This window comes from Erpetoichthys calabaricus, chromosome 9 (genome assembly GCF_900747795.2).
Source record: "Erpetoichthys calabaricus chromosome 9, fErpCal1.3, whole genome shotgun sequence".
Lineage (NCBI taxonomy): Eukaryota > Metazoa > Chordata > Cladistia > Polypteriformes > Polypteridae > Erpetoichthys > Erpetoichthys calabaricus.
This window is the reverse complement of record NC_041402.2, coordinates 79497886-79520925: the sequence shown is the minus strand read 5'-3', so window position 1 is coordinate 79520925 and position 23040 is coordinate 79497886. Positions and strand designations below refer to the sequence as shown.

Sequence of the window (23040 nt, the reverse complement as noted above, 5' to 3'; positions counted from 1 at the left end):
CTAATCCATTGCACTTCCTGATTCACTATCTCCACATCATCCAACCTCTTTTCTCTCTCTCATTCTCTTCATTCATCAACCTCAAAAAGTGCTCTTTCCATCTGCTCAACACTCTCTCCTCGCTTGAGTATGTTTCAGTCTGTATCCTTTATTACCCTAACCTGCTGCACATCTTTCCCAGCTCAGTCCCTCTGTCTGGCCAATTGGTACTGGTCCTTTTCTCCCTCCTTAGTGTCAGTCTTCTCATACAACTCATCATACGCCTTTTCTTTAGCCTTCGCCACCTCTCTCATCACCTTGCACCTTATCTCCTTGTACTCTTGTCTACTTTCTGTATTTCTCAGACTATCCCACTTCTTCCATCCTCTTCCTCTGTATAGTCTCCTGTACTTCCCCATTCCTCCACCAGGTTTCCTTTTCCTCCTTCCTCTGTCCAGAGGTCACCCCAAGTACCCTTCTTGCTGTCACCCTTACTACATCTGCTGTAGTTTCCCAACTGTCTGGTAATTCTTTACTACCACCCAGTGCCTGTCTCACCTTCTCCCTAAACTCAACCTTGCAGTCTTTCTTTTTCAATTTCCACCATTTGATCCTTGGCTCTGCCCTCACTCTCTTCCTCTTCTTGATCTCTGTCATCCTACAGACCATCATCCTATGCTGCTTAACTACACTTTCCCCTGCCACCACTTTGCAGTCTTCAATCTCCTTTAGGTTGACTCTTCTGCATAGGATGTAATCTACCTGTGTGCATCTTCCTCCACTCTTGTATGTAACCATATGTTCCTCCCTCTTCTTAAAATACGTATTCATCACAGCCATGTCCATCCTTTTGGCAAAATCTACTATCCTCTGACCTTCTTCATTCCTCTCCTTGACACCATACCTATCCATCACCTCCTCATCTCCTCTGTTCCCTTCACAAACCTGTCCATTGAAATCCACTCCAATAACCTCTTTCTGTCTCTTGGGTACACTGTTCATCACTTCATCCAACTCACTCCAAAAATCTTCTTTCTCATCCATCGCACACCCAACTTGCAGGGCATATGCACTAACAACATTCATCATCACACCTCCAGTTTCCAGCTTCATAATCATTACTCTGTCTGACACTTTTTTTTTTTTTTTTTAAGAATTTCACTCTACATGGGACAATATATAAAAACGACCCTATAAACATATTTTTTATATATTGTATACATGTATAGTGAAATTCTTACTTGTACATGCTAATCAACGTGCAACACATTGGCACTCTCCAATAAATTTAGCAAAATGATAGTGTAAATATACATACTCGCTTACTTGTGTGTACCAAACTTGAGATAAGTTTGGTTCATATCCATTTGAAATGATGACACTGTACATAATTCTGACAGTTGAATTTTTTTGCATAATTATGATATTTCTGTAACAGTTTCTTAATTTTCCTTGATGTATTCTTTTCTTTTAACAAGGAGAGATGTTGTAATCATTTTATTTCTTGATTTCCCTTAAACCTCAGGACACAGGAAGGCTTAGATGGGTTCCTGGTATTGGTGAATAGTGCATGTGATATTTAGAAAGGAGAAGGATTAATGGTTAATGATGCATCATCAATTCTTTCTTATATTTTTCCTATGGAAATTCTTTCTGTGTTAGTGTATGTATTAATGACTGATTACTAAAGTAAATGACCCCATGAAGCTTAACAGCTTTTATAATATGATTACCCCAAAACCTGATGCAGTTTACTTGGGTGCCAGTTATTATGTTTGCATAAAATGAGTTTATGTAATAAATGATTATCTTATGATATTTTATGTTACTGTGGATCTCATTTTTGTATCCGATAACTGTAAAATGTGTTTATTGCTGAGAGAATAAGTAAACATTTGTATGAGGCTTTACCAATGGTTGACTAAAATCAGGATACAGGCCTTAATAGAGTATATATTTGCTAATTAAGTGATGTGTTTAATAACTATGGTAAATGTAGGTATAAATTTCAAAATCTAATTATTTCTTTTCAGCAAGCAGACCGTGATTGGTACATGATGGATGAAGGTTATGATGAATTCCATAATCCTCTCACCTCTAGTTCAGATGATTATGTAAAAAAAAGGGAGCAAATTCTGCAAAAACAGACCCAGAAACGTATCTCTGCAAAGAAGCGACAAATTAATGAGGTAGGATTTGTTCAAAGCATAACATTGGATAACATTATCAAGTATAAAATATAGAATTCCTTTAGGAAAACATTAATGAATTCAAAGTCCAGATCTGCTTTTTCAATTTAGAATTTGCAGTTATACTGTTGAGTTATTACTTGTAGTATTGGTTGCTATCAAATTAAAAATATAAGAGGTGGATAAAATAATTAGAGGTTTATTTTTTTATGGTGGGTTTACTTATTTCTTGTGAGTGATGATTTTAAAAGTACCACATTTGAATTGAGCAAAGTTTAACACTTGCTAAGTTTCAGTTGTGGTTTCAGTTTTTCTATAAATCAAATTTTTTCACATACAGTTTAAAAATCACCTTTTACAGACTATCTGTGTGTTCATCTGTGCAGGATAATGAACGATGGGAAACTAATCGCATGTTGACCAGTGGTGTGGTACAACGTTTGGAGGTGGATGAAGATTTTGAAGAGGATAACGCAGCAAGAGTTCACCTTCTTGTACATAATTTAGTGCCACCATTCTTGGATGGGAGGATAGTCTTCACTAAACAAGTGAGCAATATAAATGGTGTCATGTCATTATAAAAATTACTTCTTATGATGCTTATTTTTTTGTTATAGCTTTCTTGTGGTTTTATCCTGTAGAAGCTGTAACATTTTTTTTATTAATGCTTGATTAAATTTGTGCATCTCTGTTATGTTATTGCTTTCATTTTGGTTTAAAGTGTAATTTAAAGAACACATTTCTGTACAAATGCTTTAGTTTTAATGTATTTTTTTAAAAACTGTACAGTGCTTGAGAGGCAATTTTTAAGCTTGATGGTAACTAGCATAGTTTATTTTAATTTTTTACATTAACAATATGCTTTTGGGAAATCTTTCTAGCATACCTTTAAGATTATTTTTAGAATGACATTTTGAGGTCTGATCCCAAAAAAAAATGTAGCTCTAGATTTGAAGGCATGAACAAAATTAGTAACCGTCACAAGAGATATTAGCCATTAGAATCCACTGGTATAATAAATCTGCTCCAAAAATAAATTTGGTAACACTTTAGTTTAGGTAGTACAAAAATGTATCCAATACTCATTTACATTTATGTAGCAAGACCTTACAGTGGTGTGAAAAACTATTTGCCCCCTTCCTGATTTCTTATTCTTTTGCATGTTTGTCACACAAAATGTTTCTGATCATCAAACACATTTAACCATTAGTCAAATATAACACAAGTAAACACAAAATGCAGTTTGTAAATGGTGGTTTTTATTATTTAGGGAGAAAAAAAAATCCAAACCTACATGGCCCTGTGTGAAAAAGTAATTGCCCCCTGAACCTAATAACTGGTTGGGCCACCCTTAGCAGCAATAACTGCAATCAAGCGTTTGCGATAACTTGCAATGAGTCTTTTACAGCGCTCTGGAGGAATTTTGGCCCACTCATCTTTGCAAAATTGTTGTAATTCAGCTTTATTTGAGGGTTTTCTAGCATGAACCGCCTTTTTAAGGTCATGCCATAGCATCTCAATTGGATTCAAGTCAGGACTTTGACTAGGCCACTCCAAAGTCTTCATTTTGTTTTTCTTCAGCCATTCAGAGGTGGATTTGCTGGTGTGTTTTGGGTCATTGTCCTGTTGCAGCACCCAAGATCGCTTCAGCTTGAGTTGACGAACAGATGGCCGGACATTCTCCTTCGGGATTTTTTGGTAGACAGTAGAATTCATGGTTCCATCTATCACAGCAAGCCTTCCAGGTCCTGAAGCAGCAAAACAACCCCAGACCATCACACTACCACCACCATATTTTACTGTTGGTATGATGTTCTTTTTCTGAAATGCTGTGTTCCTTTTACGCCAGATGTAACGGGACATTTGCCTTCCAAAAAGTTCAACTTTTGACTCATCAGTCCACAAGGTATTTTCCCAAAAGTCTTGGCAATCATTGAGATGTTTCTTAGCAAAATTGAGACGAGCCCTAATGTTCTTTTTGCTTAACAGTGGTTTGCGTCTTGGAAATCTGCCATGCAGGCCGTTTTTGCCCAGTCTCTTTCTTATGGTGGAGTCGTGAACACTGACCTTAATTGAGGCAAGTGAGGCCTGCAGTTCTTTAGACGTTGTCCTGGGGTCTTTTGTGACCTCTCGGATGAGTCGTCTCTGCGCTCTTGGGGTAATTTTGGTCGGCCGGCCACTCCTGGGAAGGTTCACCACTGTTCCATGTTTTTGCCATTTGTGGATAATGGCTCTCACTCTGGTTCGCTGGAGTCCCAAAGCTTTAGAAATGGCTTTATAACCTTTACCAGACTGATAGATCTCAATTACTTCTGTTCTCATTTGTTCCTGAATTTCTTTGGATCTTGGCATGATGTCTAGCTTTTGAGGTGCTTTTGGTCTACTTCTCTGTGTCAGGCAGCTCCTATTTAAGTGATTTCTTGATTGAAACAGGTGTGGCAGTAATCAGGCCTGGGGGTGGCTACGGAAATTGAACTCAGGTGTGATACACCACAGTTAGGTTATTTTTTAACAAGGGGGCAATTATTTTTTCACACAGGGCCATGTAGGTTTGGATTTTATTTCTCCCTAAATAATAAACACCATCATTTAAAAACTGCATTTTGTGTTTACTTGTGTTATATTTGACTAATGGTTAAATGTGTTTGATGATCAGAAACATTTTGTGTGACAAACATGCAAAAGAATAAGAAATCAGGAAGGGGGCAAATAGTTTTTCACACCACTGTAACTCTGGTGGCATTTTTTTTCAAGATTCTTTTTATTACCCAGATTATGAAAAACATAAAACTAACAAAACAGTTTTTCAGCAGCACTCTCATTGTCTCTATCCTCTGACAGCTCAAAATCCTCATGTGACAGTGCAGAATCTGAGTCATCGAGAATACACAACACATAACTGGCAGAGGATTTCTTTTGACGGGGGCAGTTGCCGGGATTTAATGCCATGCTCTAATGAAAATTAATGGCGATTTAACTTTATCTCATGGTCTTTGCTACCATCTAGCGGTTAAACTATACAATACATTCTAGGTAATTTTTCTTTATGGTTGGCCTTCAATTCTTTATGTGTTGACTATTGTCAACTCCTTCCTTGAAAGTGTTAACAAAGAGTTTTTATGAAGACCAAAACACTTATTAAACATCAGTAGATGGGTTATTCACCTCTCTGCAGTATGGGATATTGACATGATGGTAAAATTACTTGTTGATATGAAGGATGCACAGGTCTTGCACTTACTATGTAATTTCAAGAGAAATGTATTTCCGTTGAGCCACCTCAGACCACTCCAAAGTGAAGTTTTGTTAGTAGGTCACATTGCAGAGATGAATAAACACTTTACTGATGCTTTAAGTGTTATGAAGACCCAAAGAAGGTCTTGTTACATAATCGTAAATGAGTAATCAGTACATTTTTGCAGTACCTAAATTACCCAATATTTTCATTCGTTTTCTCCTACAACTGTCCAGTTCAATGTTGCAGGACATTACCCTATCAGCAATGAAAACAAAGCAGGAGTGCTATTTATTGAGTTCTTCAATTAGAACCATCAACAAAGAACAGGATAATTCATTTCCTTAATAATCTAGTCTAATTTAAAGCTGATTTAAAAGAGTGAATTAACAAAAGCAAATTAAAATTAAATTGTACTAAATTTTGTCATAAAGCTATAAATGAACAAAGTTTAACTATAAGCCATTGATTTATCAGCTGTTAATTAGCAGAACTAGTCAATTATCTTTGGATTTAGGGAAGACTTTAATTGTAGAAGATGGTCATCATTTTCTGAACTAGCACACTCCCTCACATAATCTTCAGTTCTAAAAAAGACTTTGTTGCAAGTGCATTCTTACCTCATTTGAATACTAAATCTTCATAAGAGCGTCACTACACTGCAGTGCACTCCTTGAGCTATTATATAGCCATTTTGAACTAGGAGCAATTCAACGTTAGAGTTGGAACTGGAAATTGAACATTGTGGCCGTTTTACAGAGCCAAAACTGAATGATAAAACTGTTACCAAAATGCATTAATTAACATGGAAAATAACCTAAAAGACTATGGAACTGGATAATTTTTGATTTTGAAATATACTCTTCCAGGATGACATCCAATTGATACATTTCACAAAGAGGCTTTTGCCAGTTTTAAATAGCAGCATCTTCCTCCTACTAGGTTTTGAAAGCAGTATTGCACAAAGCATGGTGAATGGTAACACATGCACAATACCCATCCCAAAGGTTGCGACTTTAAGTTGTCTATAACATCATCCTCAGAAGAAAGTCTTATCTGAAATTGCAGCTACCCCTGTTGTTCTAATTTTGTATTTTGGATATGTTTTGACAACTACTTTTGTATTTTTAAACCAGCAAATGAGTTTGTAATAAAAATAGGTTGAATGAAGATTTGTAGTTCAGCCGCATTTGAAACCTTTTAATTGAGTTTGTATATTTTCGGAAGATACTGTACAAATATGGAAAAACACATTTTTTTTAAAACGCTGATTGTGTTATAAGCATTTGTTCCTGTAATTCTAAAGTTATTTTTTCTTATTTAACTATTTTAAAGCCTGAACCTGTTATCCCAGTTAAAGATGCAACATCAGATATGGCCATCATCTCCCGTAAAGGAAGTCAGCTTGTCCGCAAGCATCGCGAACAAAAAGAGCGTAAAAAGGTAAAATTCTTTTCCACACAGTGCATAGGACTAAGTTTAAATGTCTTCAGATTTTTGATTTCTTATTTCCTTGCTGGATTTAAATGTCTTTATGATGAATTTTGCAGTTATGTTCAAAATTAAAGATAAAGTGTTTTCAAGTGTAATAGTTCTTTGCTTATTTGTAGGCTCAACATAAGCATTGGGAGTTGGCGGGAACTAAACTTGGAGACATCATGGGTATCCAGAAGAAAGAAGATGATGATGCACAGACCAGAACTGTGGGTGAAGATGGCAGTGTGGACTATAAGTATATCCTAAAACATTTTCTATTTAAAATAATGTTTTTTTTTTTTTTTTTTTTTTTTTTTTTTTTTTTTTTTGCTGTTTCTGGTGTTGTTTGTTGAAAATAACCAAAAAATTTGGAGTCATATTGAAGAAGAGAAAGTAAGCCACAGTAGGAGATCTTTTGGTTTATAGCATTCTTCTTAGATGTGACTCAATTATCTAATACACATGAGTGAATATCATTTGTATATGTCGGTTTTTATTGGATACATAATAGAATGAGAAAACTAGGATGGCTTGTACTGAATTCACATATCCTGTTTTTCAGTGCTTTTAAACAATGAATATTTCGAGCAGACCTGTACAAAAAGTAAATTGCAAGTTCCACAATTTAAGACAAAGGGTCTGTATTTTTAATTTTCCACAATAAAAAAATTCTATACTTTGATTGGATTATCAAGTACAGTACTGTACACCATTTTTTTTTTTTTTTTTTTTCATTTATCATATTGTTTGAGATAGGGATGCACCGATACCACATTTTCTAAAGTACTCGTACTCGTTAAAAGTCCCCCGATACCAGGGACCAATACCACGGTCTGAGAAATGTCTATGTTTGAGCGGCGTGTAAGGGGTTAACCACAGGCACCGAGTGCCCGCCCCCAGGCCCCGGCTGCAGCTCAGAGCGGGGAGAAGGCGAGGCGAGACATGTCAGCCGTGTGGAACTATTTCAAAGTGAATGAAGACGACAAAACAAAGGCGGACTGCAAATTGTGCTCAGCGAAATTGTCCAGAGGAGGCTCAAAAGGTAGCGCATTTAACACAAGTAATTTAATCAAGCACCTAAAATCCCAACACGACAACGAGTACAAAGAGTTTACCCACGCTTCTAAACCAACACAACCCACGCTGCAGCAAACTCTTGCAAGACGAGAGAAAATGTCCAGAGACAATCCACGTGCTGTGAAAATAACACAGGCAATTATCGAGTACATTGCATTGAGTGACCAGCCACTCTCGGAGGTAGAAAATGTGGGATTCCCGCGTCTCCTCCATGTTCTGGAGCCCAGATATGATATCCCAAGCCGGCGCTACATGACTGACACGGAGCTGCCTAAACTACACGACTCCTTGAAAAAACATATCCACAGCCTACTGCAAGCCTCCTCTGCGTTTAGTTTCACCACGGATATTTGGACAAGCAGTGTTAGCCCCGTGTCGCTAATTAGCCTAACCGCCCAGTGGATAGACGAGAGTTTCTTGTTTTTTTTGTTAAATTATATGACTAAAGCTGTTACCTGTAAATTTAAATCATGTTTTTATTAAGTACTCGGTATCAGCAAGTACTGAAATGCAAGTACTCGTACTCGTACTCGTTTTCCAAAAAAGTGGTATCGGTACATCCCTAGTTTGAGATTGTCTTATTGTGGTTATAATGTATACATTTTGCTTTGCAAGTAGGTATAGTACTAGAAAAAATAAATGGATTGTACTTCAATAATGTATAGAGGTAATCATAAGAATTTATACTTCTTTGTTCACACTAATTCAGTTTTTACACAATTGGAATAATAGTATAATGAAAATACATCCATAATAAATTGGTATTTTTATAGAAGAGATTTTTAAATTAAACACATTTTACATTTTAAGTATTTTAGGCTTGTTGTTGACAGTCCTGCTCAACATTAGAGCTCATTTTTTATTTTTGTAATATACTGATATATCTTTTGTGTGTGAACTTTGATTTTGATCAATATATTGCAGAATATAGGTTGCTTTTAATACATTAATCAAATTAGCAATATTCTCATATTGTCCTAAGAATTGGGATAATATTGTAACATGGAGTTGGTACGAGTTGTCACTGCTGATGGACTGTATCAGTCATCTAGGGTACATACATTCTGCCATCTAGATCAGTTAGCGAAGTCATCACATCTGTGTGGTCAAGTTGACACATTTAGTTCACAGTATAGTGATTCAAATTCAGCCTGCTTGTGAAAGTAGTCCTTTTTTTCTTTTATGGTGGAGTAATTCTTGTTTTGTGTAATATCAGGGAGTGATTTGTCTCATCAGGAATTAGAGCGAACAATGTGTATACTTGAACAAATTCCATGAAGTCTAGCATTTTTGAGATTTACAACAAGAATACTTTTACTTAGGACACAATTGCAAATACTCCTGTAAGTACCTATGTGTACTAATCTAGTTTTTTTAAACAAATTATCCACAGTGACAGAAAACAAGTGTGACTGCTTTGGAAGATATGCAGATATTCAACACACCACTTAAATTTTAATTACCTGTATAATTTTTCATTTCATCATATAGCATTGAAAGATTAGTTGAGATGAATGTTATGTATAAATAGTCACAAACTCTGACTGTTTCCATGTATTAATATCCATATAGAGTATTTAATTTTTTGATGACATGATTTTACAGAGTGAAATGGTAGTTGTGGTAAAATGATAGAATTACATCCCACTACTGTGAACTGGATTTAATTGGTTAGAAAAATGGATAAATTATATCAAATTTGTAGTAATATTTATTCAAGAGGTGTACTGATCAAATACTAGAATAGCATTACAGTGTTTTGATTTCAGTTCCTGAAGAACTCTCAACTTTTCAATAAAACATTCTTACTGGAGTTTAAAAGCTAACATGAGGATAATTCTAAAGGAACAGTCCATCTTTAATTTTCCACTGTCACCATTTTCAGTATTGTTCTATGTTTCTTCTTTACTTTTAAAAACATGCTTTCAGTAACAATTGGAAGTAAGAAAACTCAGTATTTATTTATGCTTTTTAGTAAGCCCTGATGCCAACCCCCCAAACTCTAGCACATCAAATGTGGGAGCTTTACGTTCCTGTGCTTAAACTCTGACTATGCCACTGTCTGTGCTGAGAAGGCAAATGTAAAGAGAACGTGCTAACTGTAACCGAGTGTGTGTCTTGTGATTGAATGTCACCATTTCCAGTTTTGGGTCCTTCCATGTGAAGAAATGTATAAATAAACATATAAATAAACATCTCTCTTTCTCTTAGGGCTGAGCAGAAATTTGCTGAGCATATGAAAGAGAAAAGTGAAGCTAGCAGTGAATTTTCCAAAAAGAAGACTCTTTTGGAGCAAAGACAATACCTTCCAATCTTTGCAGTTAGGCAGCAGTTACTCAACATAATCAGGTGGGTGTCCTTTGATTGTATTTAGCAATGGATAATATCCTGCAGGATCTTGAACACATTAACAGGAGATTTATCCTAGAAACCACTTTTATATGTTACCCTTTTTATAATAGGAATGAAAAATGCAGTTTTTGTCAAGATGATTACATTTAAAAGTTACTTTTATTATTCACCCAAGATTAAGTTAAGTTGAAGTTAAGTTGCATGCATATTTAGTAGCTTCAATGGTACATTTCTGTGATTTGTGCCTGTGGCTGGGTGATATGTAAAATCGTTTTATCATGATTGATTATATATCACAGTATAAATCAAATCACTATTTCTGTCAAGCTTAAAGGTTAATTTTTACTCCTTAAGTGAAATGTGAAGATGTCATAAGGTTAATTTTGGTTTAAATATTATTTGTTTTCTGTCAGAAGTTGAAAATAACAAATGTACTGTAGAAGATTATACAACTGTATTTCAAATAAGTAAAATAGGTATATATAATAAACAAAAATTTTAATTCTGACAAGTCAAAGGCTTCAAGTGTTACAGGAGAACACAAACAAAATGTGCAACTAAATTCTTTGGTCAATTCCAAATTAATAAAATGGGTAATGCAAAATAATATCAATTCGAACCAGTCAGATGCTTTCAAGTTTTACAAGAGAACACTAAGTAAATTCTTTGGTCATTTCCAAATAAATGTAGGTATTAAGTAGTTTTTTTGAGATTTTATTTTGTATTATGTACTGTATCCTTTCCTTTGTATAGACTCAAACTGTTCTACATGGTTGGGAAACAAACCCATAAATAAACCGACAAAAACATTCTGTATGTAAATGTAGGAGAGCATAAACAAAATTGACACATTCACCCAATTGTGGTCAGTTTGTTCTCTAAGGCAGAAAAAAGAAAGGCACAAGAAATCCCCATTAGAGCAGCACTTGCTTGGGTCTGGGACTGTAACGTCTTACATTGTACATGCTGTAAACGATAGCACTGCTTCAGACTGTACAAAAGAGTAGTGGTATTACCCGTCATTGTGGGAATGTGCTTTCGACACTCTGCTTCTTGTCAGACTTTAAGTATCAAAAATATCTCCACACTACCAAATTAATCAGACCCTTCTTTTCAACAATGTCCTTATCTTTTGAGCCTTGGTCTGTGTCCGTTGGGTGTCTTCTTCAGTAATGCTGATTTTTTTTATTCCCCCTCCCCTAATTTTTGTGTCATAATTTTCTCTTTTATCTCGCTCCTGACATGCTGACACACGTGACTGCTGCAACCCAAACATTACCACGTGTGCTGCTGCTGGCTGTTATGCTCTGTGCTGTGTGTGGTAACCTAACCTGATGTTGTAGTAACTCTATTCCTGCCACAGGATTGGTTTGGCTGGATGCTATTCTCATTATCTTTGGCTTTTTGTTTTGTCTGTCAAAACCTGGATAAAAAAAAGTTCTGTCAACTTTCTATCAACCATGTGTTATGTTTCTTTTGAGGAAAAGTTATTTTGTTGTAATTATCTTTATCGTTTCATTGCCCAGCCCTACTTGTTGTTCATATATACAGTAGATTGTTTTTCCTCTGTTACAAAGCTTGTTACCAGTCAATGAAGCCTGATGCTCTGTAATATTTAAAATGAATGTTTATTTGTTGTGAACTTATTTCAGGGATAACAGTATTGTTATTGTTGTGGGTGAAACTGGCAGTGGAAAGACCACACAGCTTACACAATACCTGCATGAAGATGGTTACACACAGTATGGCATGGTAGGGTGCACACAGCCCCGAAGGGTTGCTGCCATGAGTGTGGCCAAGAGAGTGAGCGAGGAACATGGATGTAGTTTGGGAGATGAGGTAAAAGAATTTAATTTGCCATATTATTAATGATGTTTTAGAATATTACTGGCTTTCAACTGATTAATAAACATTAATATTGTGCAGCTATAATGCTTTAAGTGTGCTAAAATAGAATTTTGCTGAATTTATTAATATATTGTTGGTTTATATGCTATTATTGATTTTAGGTTAGTTTATTTATTTTCCATATGTACATTGAAGCATAGGCAAAATATGCTGATTTAATATAAAATACAGATGTAGTCATTTATGGTAACAGTTTGAAGGCCCTTTTCTGTTCCAACATGACTGGAACAAAGCCTTGGCCATAAAGACAAAGTTTGACAAGTTTGGAGGGGAAGACCTTGAATGGCCTGCACAGAGCCCTAATCTCCACCCCACTGAATACTTTTGAGGTATTCAGTGGGGTGGAGATTAGTGCTCTGTGCAGGCCATTCAAGGACTTCCCCACCAAGCTATGGACTGGGTTATCATTTTTATGCAGATGATACTCAACTCTACTTCAATGTTAAAAGTGGAACTTCATCAGAGCTTTCTCAGCTCACGACCTGCCTTAGTGAAATTAAAACCTGGATGGAGTAGAACTGTTTAAAATTAAATTCCAATAAAACTGAACTCCTGCAAACTGGGACTAAATTGCAACTTAATAAAATGAGCTCCTTCCCAGTCAATCTTGGCGGTGATCTCATCAGACCTGCCTCTACTGTAAAAAAATCTTGGTGTCATTTTTGATTCCTCCCTCTCTTATTCTGCCCACATAAATCACATTAAGAAACTTTCTTACTTTCACCTCCGTAACATATCCCTTGTTCGCTCCTTCCTCTCCTTCTCTAATGCTGAGAAACTTGTCCATGCTTTTATCACATCCCGCATCGATTATTGTAATTCCCTACTGGCAGGTGCCCCTTCTAATCTTCTATCACAGCTCCAGCTTATTCAAAACTCAGCTGCAAGAGTCCTTACTCGAACCAGCAGCAGCGAGCACATCACTCCCATCCTGCTCCGTCTTCACTGGCTCCCTGTGTCTTACATAATCGAATATAAAATCCTACTAATAACCTACAAAGCCTTAAATAACCTTGCGCCAAACTACATCAGTGACCACCTTCATCACTATGTGCCTGCCCACCCACTAAGGTCCTCTGATTCTGGCAATCTTGTTGTGCCCCACACTAATCTACACTCCATGGGTGGCAGGGCCTTCAGCTGTATAGCGCCCAGACTCTGGAATGACCTACCAAAATTGATTAGATCAGCTGACTCCATGAATTCTTTTAAAAAACAACTCAAAACTCATCTGTTCAGGAAGGCTTTTAGCTCTACTTGACTTTATTACCCTTCTCTCAGTTTACCTCTCTGTCAAGATGCTAATGTAACCTGTGTGTGTGTGCTAGACCATCAATTATGTTGTCTGTTTTTTTTTTTTTCAGAATTCACTGACTTAATCTTCTTTATTTATTTATCTGGTTTGTACAATGCTATATACTGTATATGCTGCCGTTCTTTATTGTATTCTGTAAGTGCCTTGAGCATGGGAAAGGCACTATATAAATAAAATGTAGTATTAATAATAATAATAATAATAATAATAATATTACACTGGAATCGTAAGGCAGCCCTTGTCCACCATCAGTACCTGACCTCACACGTGCTCTTTTGCATTGGCAGTTTGTAATGTGGGGCACTTTGTTTACTTGTGTACTTGTTTAATTTCTGTGTGAATACCTATATTTCTTGAGTGAAGGGTGCTGGCCAAATGAGAATGGATGTAAGTCCTTGATCTTTCGGTAAGCAGGTGACTTGAGGCTGCAGTTTAATTAGATGCTTTCAGATTTTTCAAAACATTATTTCTTTAATGAAACACCACTTTATAAATTGTTCACTTAAAGAGAAAACGAAGATTAAAGAGCTTGAACTGGGCCCACCTGACTTAAGAACTGAGCAGCAGGCAAGCTTACATACAGATTTTTTTCCGCTCAAGCTCCACATTTGGTTGAGTCTTTTCTGAGGAGGATAGGTCTATTTGGAGAAGCTGGCATAAAGGCAGCTCTACGATCACCATATTAGAGCTCCATGGATGTGTCTCCCTCCAGCTAGAGTCCAACTGCCCTGGGTGTGTGGTCACCAGCACGCCTCGCAGGACTGGTGGATAGTGGGCATAAGAGTTGCCTCTGAGGTAGAGATGGGCGGGCAATGGGAAAAGCAGCTTGGAGGTGCCACCAAAGTGGTCACTAAATATGATGTCTGTGAATGTTGATCTCGGAGATCCATTTTTATCAGCTTCTCTGGTAGTCTCGCCCCTTCAGGCAGTTGAGCAAGTGTATGAGATATACTGTATATTTTTCTGTAAGTAATTAGTAAAATAGTGGTGTGCCCTGGAATGATTTTTGTTTCAAAAAGTGTGCCACTGGAGAAATAAAGGTTGGGAAAAACTGATAGTATGGGGCTAATTGTTTTTGGCAGGCTTAGTGAAATAATCAGAAAGTAATTGAGAAATTTTCAGGCCTGAACGAAAGAAGGGCAAAATTTATTTTCAAGGAAATATAGGTATCTTGATCGTAAAGGCAGAGTAAGATTTAAATTGGACTTGTCCTGTGGGTGTAGTACAGTACAGGTTGGGGGGCCAGTTATATTTTAAGATGTGTGAGTCTGTGGATCTTACAGTGTGAATTTATGCCTGCATGAGGTAAGCCTGGCAAACTTACATAGGACAGGGCAGTCTGGCAGCAAGTGTAGAATAAAATTAGGGTGGGAATGACTCTTTGGGTGTGGTAAATGATAAACTAGGACACAAGACTTGAGAAAAATCAAAGGACTAGTGATTGTATAATGAGGATTTATGGAATACAGTGGAAATGGCCAAGGACTGGGCACTTTATTAGAAGACTCCGAATAAGATTTGGATTGGATCTATGCTATGGATGTGTTATAGGAAAGAAGGACGTCCACAGAGGGGTAGACACTGCGTGAGAGTTTTGTCAGATTAGGGAACTGGTCAAGATGGCAGAGAATTAGGCAATTTAGAGACAGGTGCTATAAAATTTTGGAGGAAGCTGAACCTGTTCCTTTCCACATCTATAGGGCAAGTTGTCGGAAGAATAAGGGACCATTGATGTCACAGACTGAAGTTTTGGAGCACAGTAGAAATGGGAAAGCTGGCATCAGATTGGGCAGCAATGTGAAAAGAATAACATTTTTTTGCTTGGATTTGTCGTATGGATCTGGTACTGGACAGGCCAAGATGTGGGTTAGCACTATGATGAGGTCCATGAGAGCATGGGAGTGACCAGATAGACCGATAGATAGATGTGAAAGGCACTATTTAATAGATAAATGGTCCTTCAATTTACCAACCACCACCCCCCCCCCCAATAAAAAAAAAAAACTGTGCCCAGGCCCAAATTTGTTTCACTAGTCACTACTGCTGTTTTGGCTGAATGGGAATAAACTACCACAGCCATACTACAAAATCTTGTGGAACACCTTCCCAGAAAAGCGAAGACTGTTGTAGCTGGTTGGGTGTGCTGGTCGTTAACTCCATAGCTTTGACATAGGATGTCCAACAAGCTTTGTCCGTACAGTTATGATCATAACTTGTATTTCCTGTTAATTTGTGTAAGTGTAATTCTTTCTTAATTATATTCAGAGTTGAAGGAGTTAACATTTATTGTAGATTTTTACATTTATGGATTCAGTTAATTCTCTGATATCTTTACACTAACTAGTACTGCTCCACTAGAATGATGCAAACAACTTTAGTGTAATCCAAAGAAAAACAAAGCTGATAAAAGAATAACTACAAAAGAATGAATGTTTGTGCAATTCAGAACAATAAATATAAGTGCACCACACAAATGGAAAAGGTTGCATTTTTGTCAAAATGTTTTCTCTAACACTATTTGCATCATCTGGAAGTTTTCGGAATTTGCTTAATAAAGCTGAATTATTCAACTAATACACACAAGAAAATATATGCTTAAGGTTTCATAGATTGATTAATTGCCTTTTCCTGTAGCTTGCAAAATTCAGTTATATCAACATTTACTGATTTACTTATTTTTAAAAAGTAATGGGCAATATGGTAGTCACAAGTTAAAAACAATGTCTATACATGCCCAGTGTGTGAAGTAAAGTGTCAGTAGACAATTATAGGTTTCCTTTTTAAATAGACTACAAGAAAGAGCTAATTATTATTTAAAAAATTTACTATTTTCAATGTTTTTCCCCATAATAGGTGGGCTATGCCATTCGCTTTGAGGACTGTACTTCAGAAAAGACAGTTATCAAATATATGACTGATGGCATTCTTCTAAGGGAGTCTTTGCGTGAGTCAGACTTGGATCATTACAGTGCAATCATTATGGATGAGGCTCATGAAAGATCTCTTAATACTGATGTACTGTTTGGCCTCCTCAGAGAGGTAAGAATTTTTGTATATTTACTTTTGTTTATAAGAGCTAGGTGCTGTGGTGAAAAAGAAACTTAAAATGGTCTGTATTCTGCATCAATTTGACAAAAATATCATATTTTGGGTTTTTTTTACTATTTAATAATGCTACTTACTGACAGCCTTCACTGTGCTTAGAGAAAACCATCCAACACATATGAACCATTAAATTAAGTCAAGCTTTGTCACCTTCTTTAGCATCAGTGACCACTGAAATCTTCCTTTATTTTTTAATAAGTTGTACATATTTGTTTGGTAGAAATTTGGCACATTCCATTTATAAAGATGGGCAGTGTGGTGTATTAGCTAAGAGACTAAACTTTAAAAGTAGAAGGTTAGAAGGAAGCAATTTAACCTGCTCCTATTATTAAAAAATTTTAAAAAGGTAAATAATTATAAGTTCACTTTCATGATCTTTTAGATTACTTTTGGTAAAGACACAGTTAAATGCACATTAATAATAACTGCTTTAGGCTGGTGATACTTGTTGAGTATTTCAGTTGAGCTAACATCAGGATGTTGACTTCTTTTAACTCTTTACTAGACTCTTAAACAAGAATATATTTTTTCTCATTTTTTTATTGTTATTAGTTAGTATGAAACAGTGATTTTCATAATCAGTTCTATTGAGTACAGTCTTTTTTTTTCCGAATCTGATTTCAATATCAATGTATCATTCTTACTTTTAATTGATCTCATTGTTTAGTTATGTGGCCCTGTAATATTTTTAGTAAAATCATTAATACTTCTGTTGTCTGTCATCTAAAGTCCCCCTGATTTAAGTCCCCCCGATTTATGTAGAGTTTGTTCCCTTAGTTGTATCCAAATGATGAAAATTACCAATGAACAGTGGAGAGAACAGTAATGAATGCCAGAAGGGAGCAATTACTTTAATGCAATTTTCACTTGTCTGCTTATTTATTGGGTGTTTTAAAGACTAAATTGCAAAGGAAACTTAAGTATTTAATGTTCTGATAAAAATGCAAATATTTCATAATTTTTTAGAATAAAAAAGAACCACTTAATGAACAATGACTTCTGTTAAAATTAGGAATAATACACTGATTGTAAAATTGGTTTGATCAAAAACTGGGGTCATGGGGTTCCCAGTGGACTAATATTGCATATCACTGGTATAAAATATATGGTAGATACAAAGGAGAATTTATTTAAATAAAATGACAAATTGCAGCTTCATAGCAGCTCACAAATTGGTATCAAAGAAATTTGATGGTGCATAAATGCTACAATGTAAGTAAATTTGAACCCATTTTACAGTAAATGGTACATGTAAAATATATTTTTCTTTAAGTTATTGGAAATTCAGTGGTTTGCATGAAATTTAAAATATGAAACAATTTGTGAAAAATGTGGTGTAATTTGTGTTGTGTGTGTGTGTGTGTATATAATATATATATATATATATATATATATATATATATATATATATATATATATATATATATATATATATATATATATATATATATATATATATATATATAATATGCTAGAGGGCTTCGTCTCCTGCTCACTTCGCTCGCCAACCCCTGTGTTTGGTTAATCGGATATACAATTTTACATTTTTTTTTCTTTGGTATTGTTTCAATTTCATTATTTGCACTTTTACTTTAAAGCTTCATTAAAAACAATATTTTTTGGAGAGACATTGTGACAACGCAACGTATAACTGCCCGTGAGTGAATATTGTTTCTGTTTCTCTAATAAATAATCCGACTTTTTCTAATGTTTGTCCCTGTGATTTATTGATTGTCATAGCAAAAGCTATTCTCTCGGTAAACTGTAAACATTTTAATACGAATGGCATATCACGATCTCCTTTGGTGTGTAATGTTATTTTCGGAATATATACATTACCTTTCTTTTTGCCGCTTAAAATTTGCATCACTTCTCCGTGATCATCAATGTACACCTGACCGAATTATGTATTCTTTGAAATTTAACTTTTCGTTGCTTTAACTGTTCCGGGACCACAGATTCTCATAGCGTATGGTCCATTATTGTGTAAATCAATGTTTTATGCATTGAATGATGCGAATGGGAAAAGACTTTGTTGTCTACTCTTTGCCTTTTATTTCTGACCTCGATTTGTCCTGCTATTTTTTCAATTACACCTGGTTCTGATGGATTAATCACCTTTTGTTTGCGGTAATGCGATCTTTTCTATCTTTTCTTTGATACTGTAGTGACTGACATGATAAAGTGTCACAAAAGTTTTACTTGAACAATGGCTGACTTCCTAACCCCAAACACAACTTTCTAGCACCCTCTCCAATGCCCCCCCTTACCGCATCAATCAATACCCCGCTATCAGTCTTCCGTGCTGTACTCTGCCCTCCCTCAATCGGACCGAACAGTCACTTAAAACCAAAAAGCCCTCAACCTGGCTGGGACGCTACAATACTTTCGAATTTTACTGATTTCATATTCTGTACCTTTGTCTGCATGTGTATCGCGCCATCGTTTGTTTGAGCCTTTCGAATTCCACTGCTTTCATAATCTATTATCTGCCTTTTTTTCTCTCCAACACCTTTGAGTCTCTATTCTATTTATGTGCTGAGAGCACATGATATGTGTGTACTACATGCTTTTACACGACTGAGTGTTTTTTGATGGGTGTTCTCTTATATGATATCTTTTGTAAGTAGGGCGTGTCTTGCAAGAATCTCATGTTCCACATCCCCGCGAGACGGTCCTGGGACAATCTCTTGACACCAAGTCTCATGTTTATGTTCCCCGCGAGATGCTCCGTGGCAAGTCTCTTTTGTCTCGCGGGTCTTTTAAATGTCTTCCGAAAACTTCTGAGAAGATCATGTATCGTCGCCTTGCTTTTGCTTTCCAGGATTTTTTTAAATTTTATATATATATATAATAGTCATATGAAAAAGTATGGGAACCCCTCTTAATTCTTTGGTTTTTGTTTGTCATTGGCTGAGCTTTCAAAGTAGTAACTTCCTTTTAATATATGACATGCCTTATGGAAACAGTAGTATTTCAGCAGTGACATTAAGTTTATTGGATTAACAGGAAATATGCAATATGCATCATAACGAAATTAGACAGGTGCATAAATTTGGGTACCCCAACAGAGATATTACATCAATACTTAGTTGAGCCTCCTTTTGCAAATATAACGGCCTCTAGACGCCTCCTATAGCCTTTTATGAGTGTCTGGATTCTGGATGGAGGTATTTTTGACCATTCTTCCATACAAAATCTCTCCAGTTAAATTTGATGGCTGCCAAGCATGGTCAGCCTGCTTCAAATCATCCCATAGATTTTCGATGATATTGAAGTCAGGGGACTGTGACAGCCATTCCAGAACATTGTACTTCTTCCTCTGCATGAATGCCTTTGTAGATTTCGAACTGTGTTTTGGGTCATTGTCTTGTTGGAATATCCAACCCCTGTGTAACTTCAACTTTATGACTGATGCTTGAACATTATCCTGAAGAATTTGTTGATATTGGGTTGAATTCATCTGACCCTCGACTTTAACAAGTGCCCCAGTCCCTGAACTAGCCACACAGCATGATGGAAACTCCACCAAATTTGACAGTAGGTAGCAGATTTTTTTTTGGAATGCAGTGTTCTTCTTCCGTCATGCAAAGTGCTTTTTGTTATGACCAAATAACTCAATTTTTGTCTCATCAGTCCAAAGCAGTTTGTTCCAAAATGAATCTGGCTTGTCTAAATGAGCATTTGCATACAACAAGCAACTGTAGTGTCTGTAAACATTCTTATAATCCTCTGCATATGCCGCTCGTGTATTTTTCTTGACCTGCCAGACCTGGGTTTAACAGCAACTGTGCCTGTGGCCTTCCATTTCCTGATTACATTCCTTACAGTTGAAACTAACAGTTTAAACCTCTGAGATAGCTTTTTGTAGCCTTCACCCAAACCATGATACTGAACAATCTTTGTTTTCAGATCTTTTGAGAGTTGCTTTGAGGATCCCATGCTATCACTCTTCAGAGGAGAGTCAAAGGGAAGCACAGCTTGCAATTGACCACCTTAAATACCTTTTCTCATGCTTGGACACACCTGTCTATTAAATTCAAGCCTTAACGAGCTAATCCAACCAATTTGGTGTTGCAAGTAATCAGTATTGAGCAGTTACATGCATTCAAATCAGCAAAATTACAAGGGGACCCAAATTTTTTTACAGCCAGTTTTTCACATTTAATTTCATACAACTAAATACTGCTTCACTAAAAATCTTTATTTGGAAAACACCCCAGTACTCCGATGTTCCTAGGAAATGAAAGACATATCAGTGTCATCTTTTTTTGTTGAAAGTAGAGTAAATTATTATGCAGGCTGAGAGGGGTTCCCAAACTTTTTCATATGACTGTATATATGTATACATACAGTTGTGCTCGAAAGGTTGTGAACCCTTTAGAATTTTCTATATTTCTGCATAAATATGACCTAAAACATCATCAGACTTTCACTCGTCCTAAAAGTAAAGAGAAACCAGTTAAACAAATGAGACAAAAATATTATACTTGGTCATTTTATTGAGGAAAATGATTGAATATTACATATTTATGAGTGGCAAAAGTATGTGAACCTCTAGGATTAGCAGTTAGTTTGAAGGTGAAATTCGAGTCAGGTGTTTTCAATCAATGGGATGACAATCAGGTGTAAGTGGGCACCCTGTGTTATTTAAAGAACAGGGATCTATCAAAGTCTGCTCTTCACAACACATGTTTGTGGAAGTGTATCATGGCACGAACAAAGGAGATTTCTGAGGACCTCAGAAAAAGAGTTATTGATGCTCATCAGGCTGGAAAAGGTTACAAAACCATCTCTAAAGAGTTTGGACTCCACCAATCCACAGTCAGATAGATTGTGTACAAATGGAGGAAATTCAAGACCATTGTTACCCTCCCCAGGAGTTGTCGACCAACAAATATCACTCCAAGAGCAAGGCGTGTAATAGTCGGCGAGGTCACAAAGGACCCCAGGTTAACTTCTAAGCAACTGAAGGCCTCTCTCACATTGGCTAATGTTCATGTTCCTGAGTCCACCATCAGGAAAACACTGAGCAACAATGCAATCCTGCCATGCACACCAAGGAGAAAGCCACTGCTCTCCAAAAAAAACATCGCTGCTTGTCTGCAGTTTGCTAAAGATCACGTGGACAAACCAGAAGGCTGTTGGAAGAATGTTTTGTGAACGGATGAGACCAAAATAGAACTTTTTGGTTTAAATGAAAAGCGTTATGTTTGGAGAAAGGAAAACACTGCATTCCAGCATAAGAACCTTATCCCATCTGTGAAACATTGTGGTGGTAGTATCATGGTTTGGGCCTGTTTTGCTGCATCTGGACCTGGACGGCTTGCCTTCATTGACAGAACAATGAATTCTGAATTATTTCAGAGAATTCTAAAGGAAAATGTCAGGACATCTGTCCATGAACTGAATCTCGAGAGAAGGTGGGTCATGCAGCAAGACAATGACCCTAAGCACACAAGTCGTTCTACCAAAGAATGGTTAAAGAAGAATAAAGTTAATGTTTTGGAATGGCCAAGTCAAAGTCCTGACCTTAATCCAATCGAAATGTTGTGGAAGGACCTGAAATGAGCAGTTAATGTGAGGAAACCCACCAACATCCCAGAGTTGAAGCTGTTGTGTACGGAGGAATGGGCTAAAATTCCTCCAAGCCGGTGTGCAGGACTGATCAGCAGTTACCGGAAATGTTTAGTTGCAGTTATTGCTGCAAAGGGGGTAACACCTGATACTGACAGAAAAGGTTCACATACTTTTGCCACTCACAAATATGTAATATTCGATCATTTTCCTTAATAAATAAAGGACGAAGTATAATATTTTTGTCTCATTTGTTTAACTGTTTTCTCTTTATCTACTTTTAGGACTTGAGTGAAAAAATGATAATGTTTTAGGTCATATTTATGCAGAAATATAGAAATTCTAAAGGGTTCACAAACTTTCAAGCACAACTGTATATACAGCCTGCATAATAATTTAAGTATATTAAATCTATATCTATAATTAAACTATGCCAACATCATCCATCACTTTGATGTTAAACTACTTCCTTTTAATCTCAAACCATCTTAAATGAGGACATTTTTTTTTTATTATTTGAAAATTGTGACTTCAGCCCCTTGAATCAGCTGCAAGTTTCCATTCAGTCACATTTCTTTATTTTTGTTTTTTCCTCTGTTTTTCAAATTTAAAAGTTAAAGGAAATGTTGCTGCATAAGATTATAAAAGCAATTTTTTTTATGTACCACTGTTTAAAAATGTTGTTTCTTTGGCATATTTAGTTAACATGTATTTTAACATTTATATGCTTATCGTCTTATAATAACCTCAGTGCATTTAATGTACTGAATCCAATGTTTTTTTTTTAAATTTCTGTTCAAAATCTCTCCCTCGGTATATCACATTTC

At 36.2% G+C, this 23040-nt stretch overlaps 1 protein-coding gene across 2 annotated transcripts in view; it reads left to right on the top strand.

Annotated features, from left to right (window-relative positions):
- dhx38 (DEAH (Asp-Glu-Ala-His) box polypeptide 38) overlaps positions 1-23040 on the top strand; it is a 114672-nt gene that overhangs the window by 36981 nt on the left and 54651 nt on the right. For both annotated transcript variants that reach the window (XM_051932061.1, XM_051932062.1), the window contains 7 exons: positions 2013-2168; positions 2555-2716; positions 6739-6846; positions 7014-7135; positions 10168-10305; positions 11961-12147; positions 16385-16570. In XM_051932061.1, the coding sequence (XP_051788021.1) occupies positions 2013-2168; positions 2555-2716; positions 6739-6846; positions 7014-7135; positions 10168-10305; positions 11961-12147; positions 16385-16570 (1059 nt within the window). The remainder of the gene's footprint in view (positions 1-2012; positions 2169-2554; positions 2717-6738; positions 6847-7013; positions 7136-10167; positions 10306-11960; positions 12148-16384; positions 16571-23040) is intronic.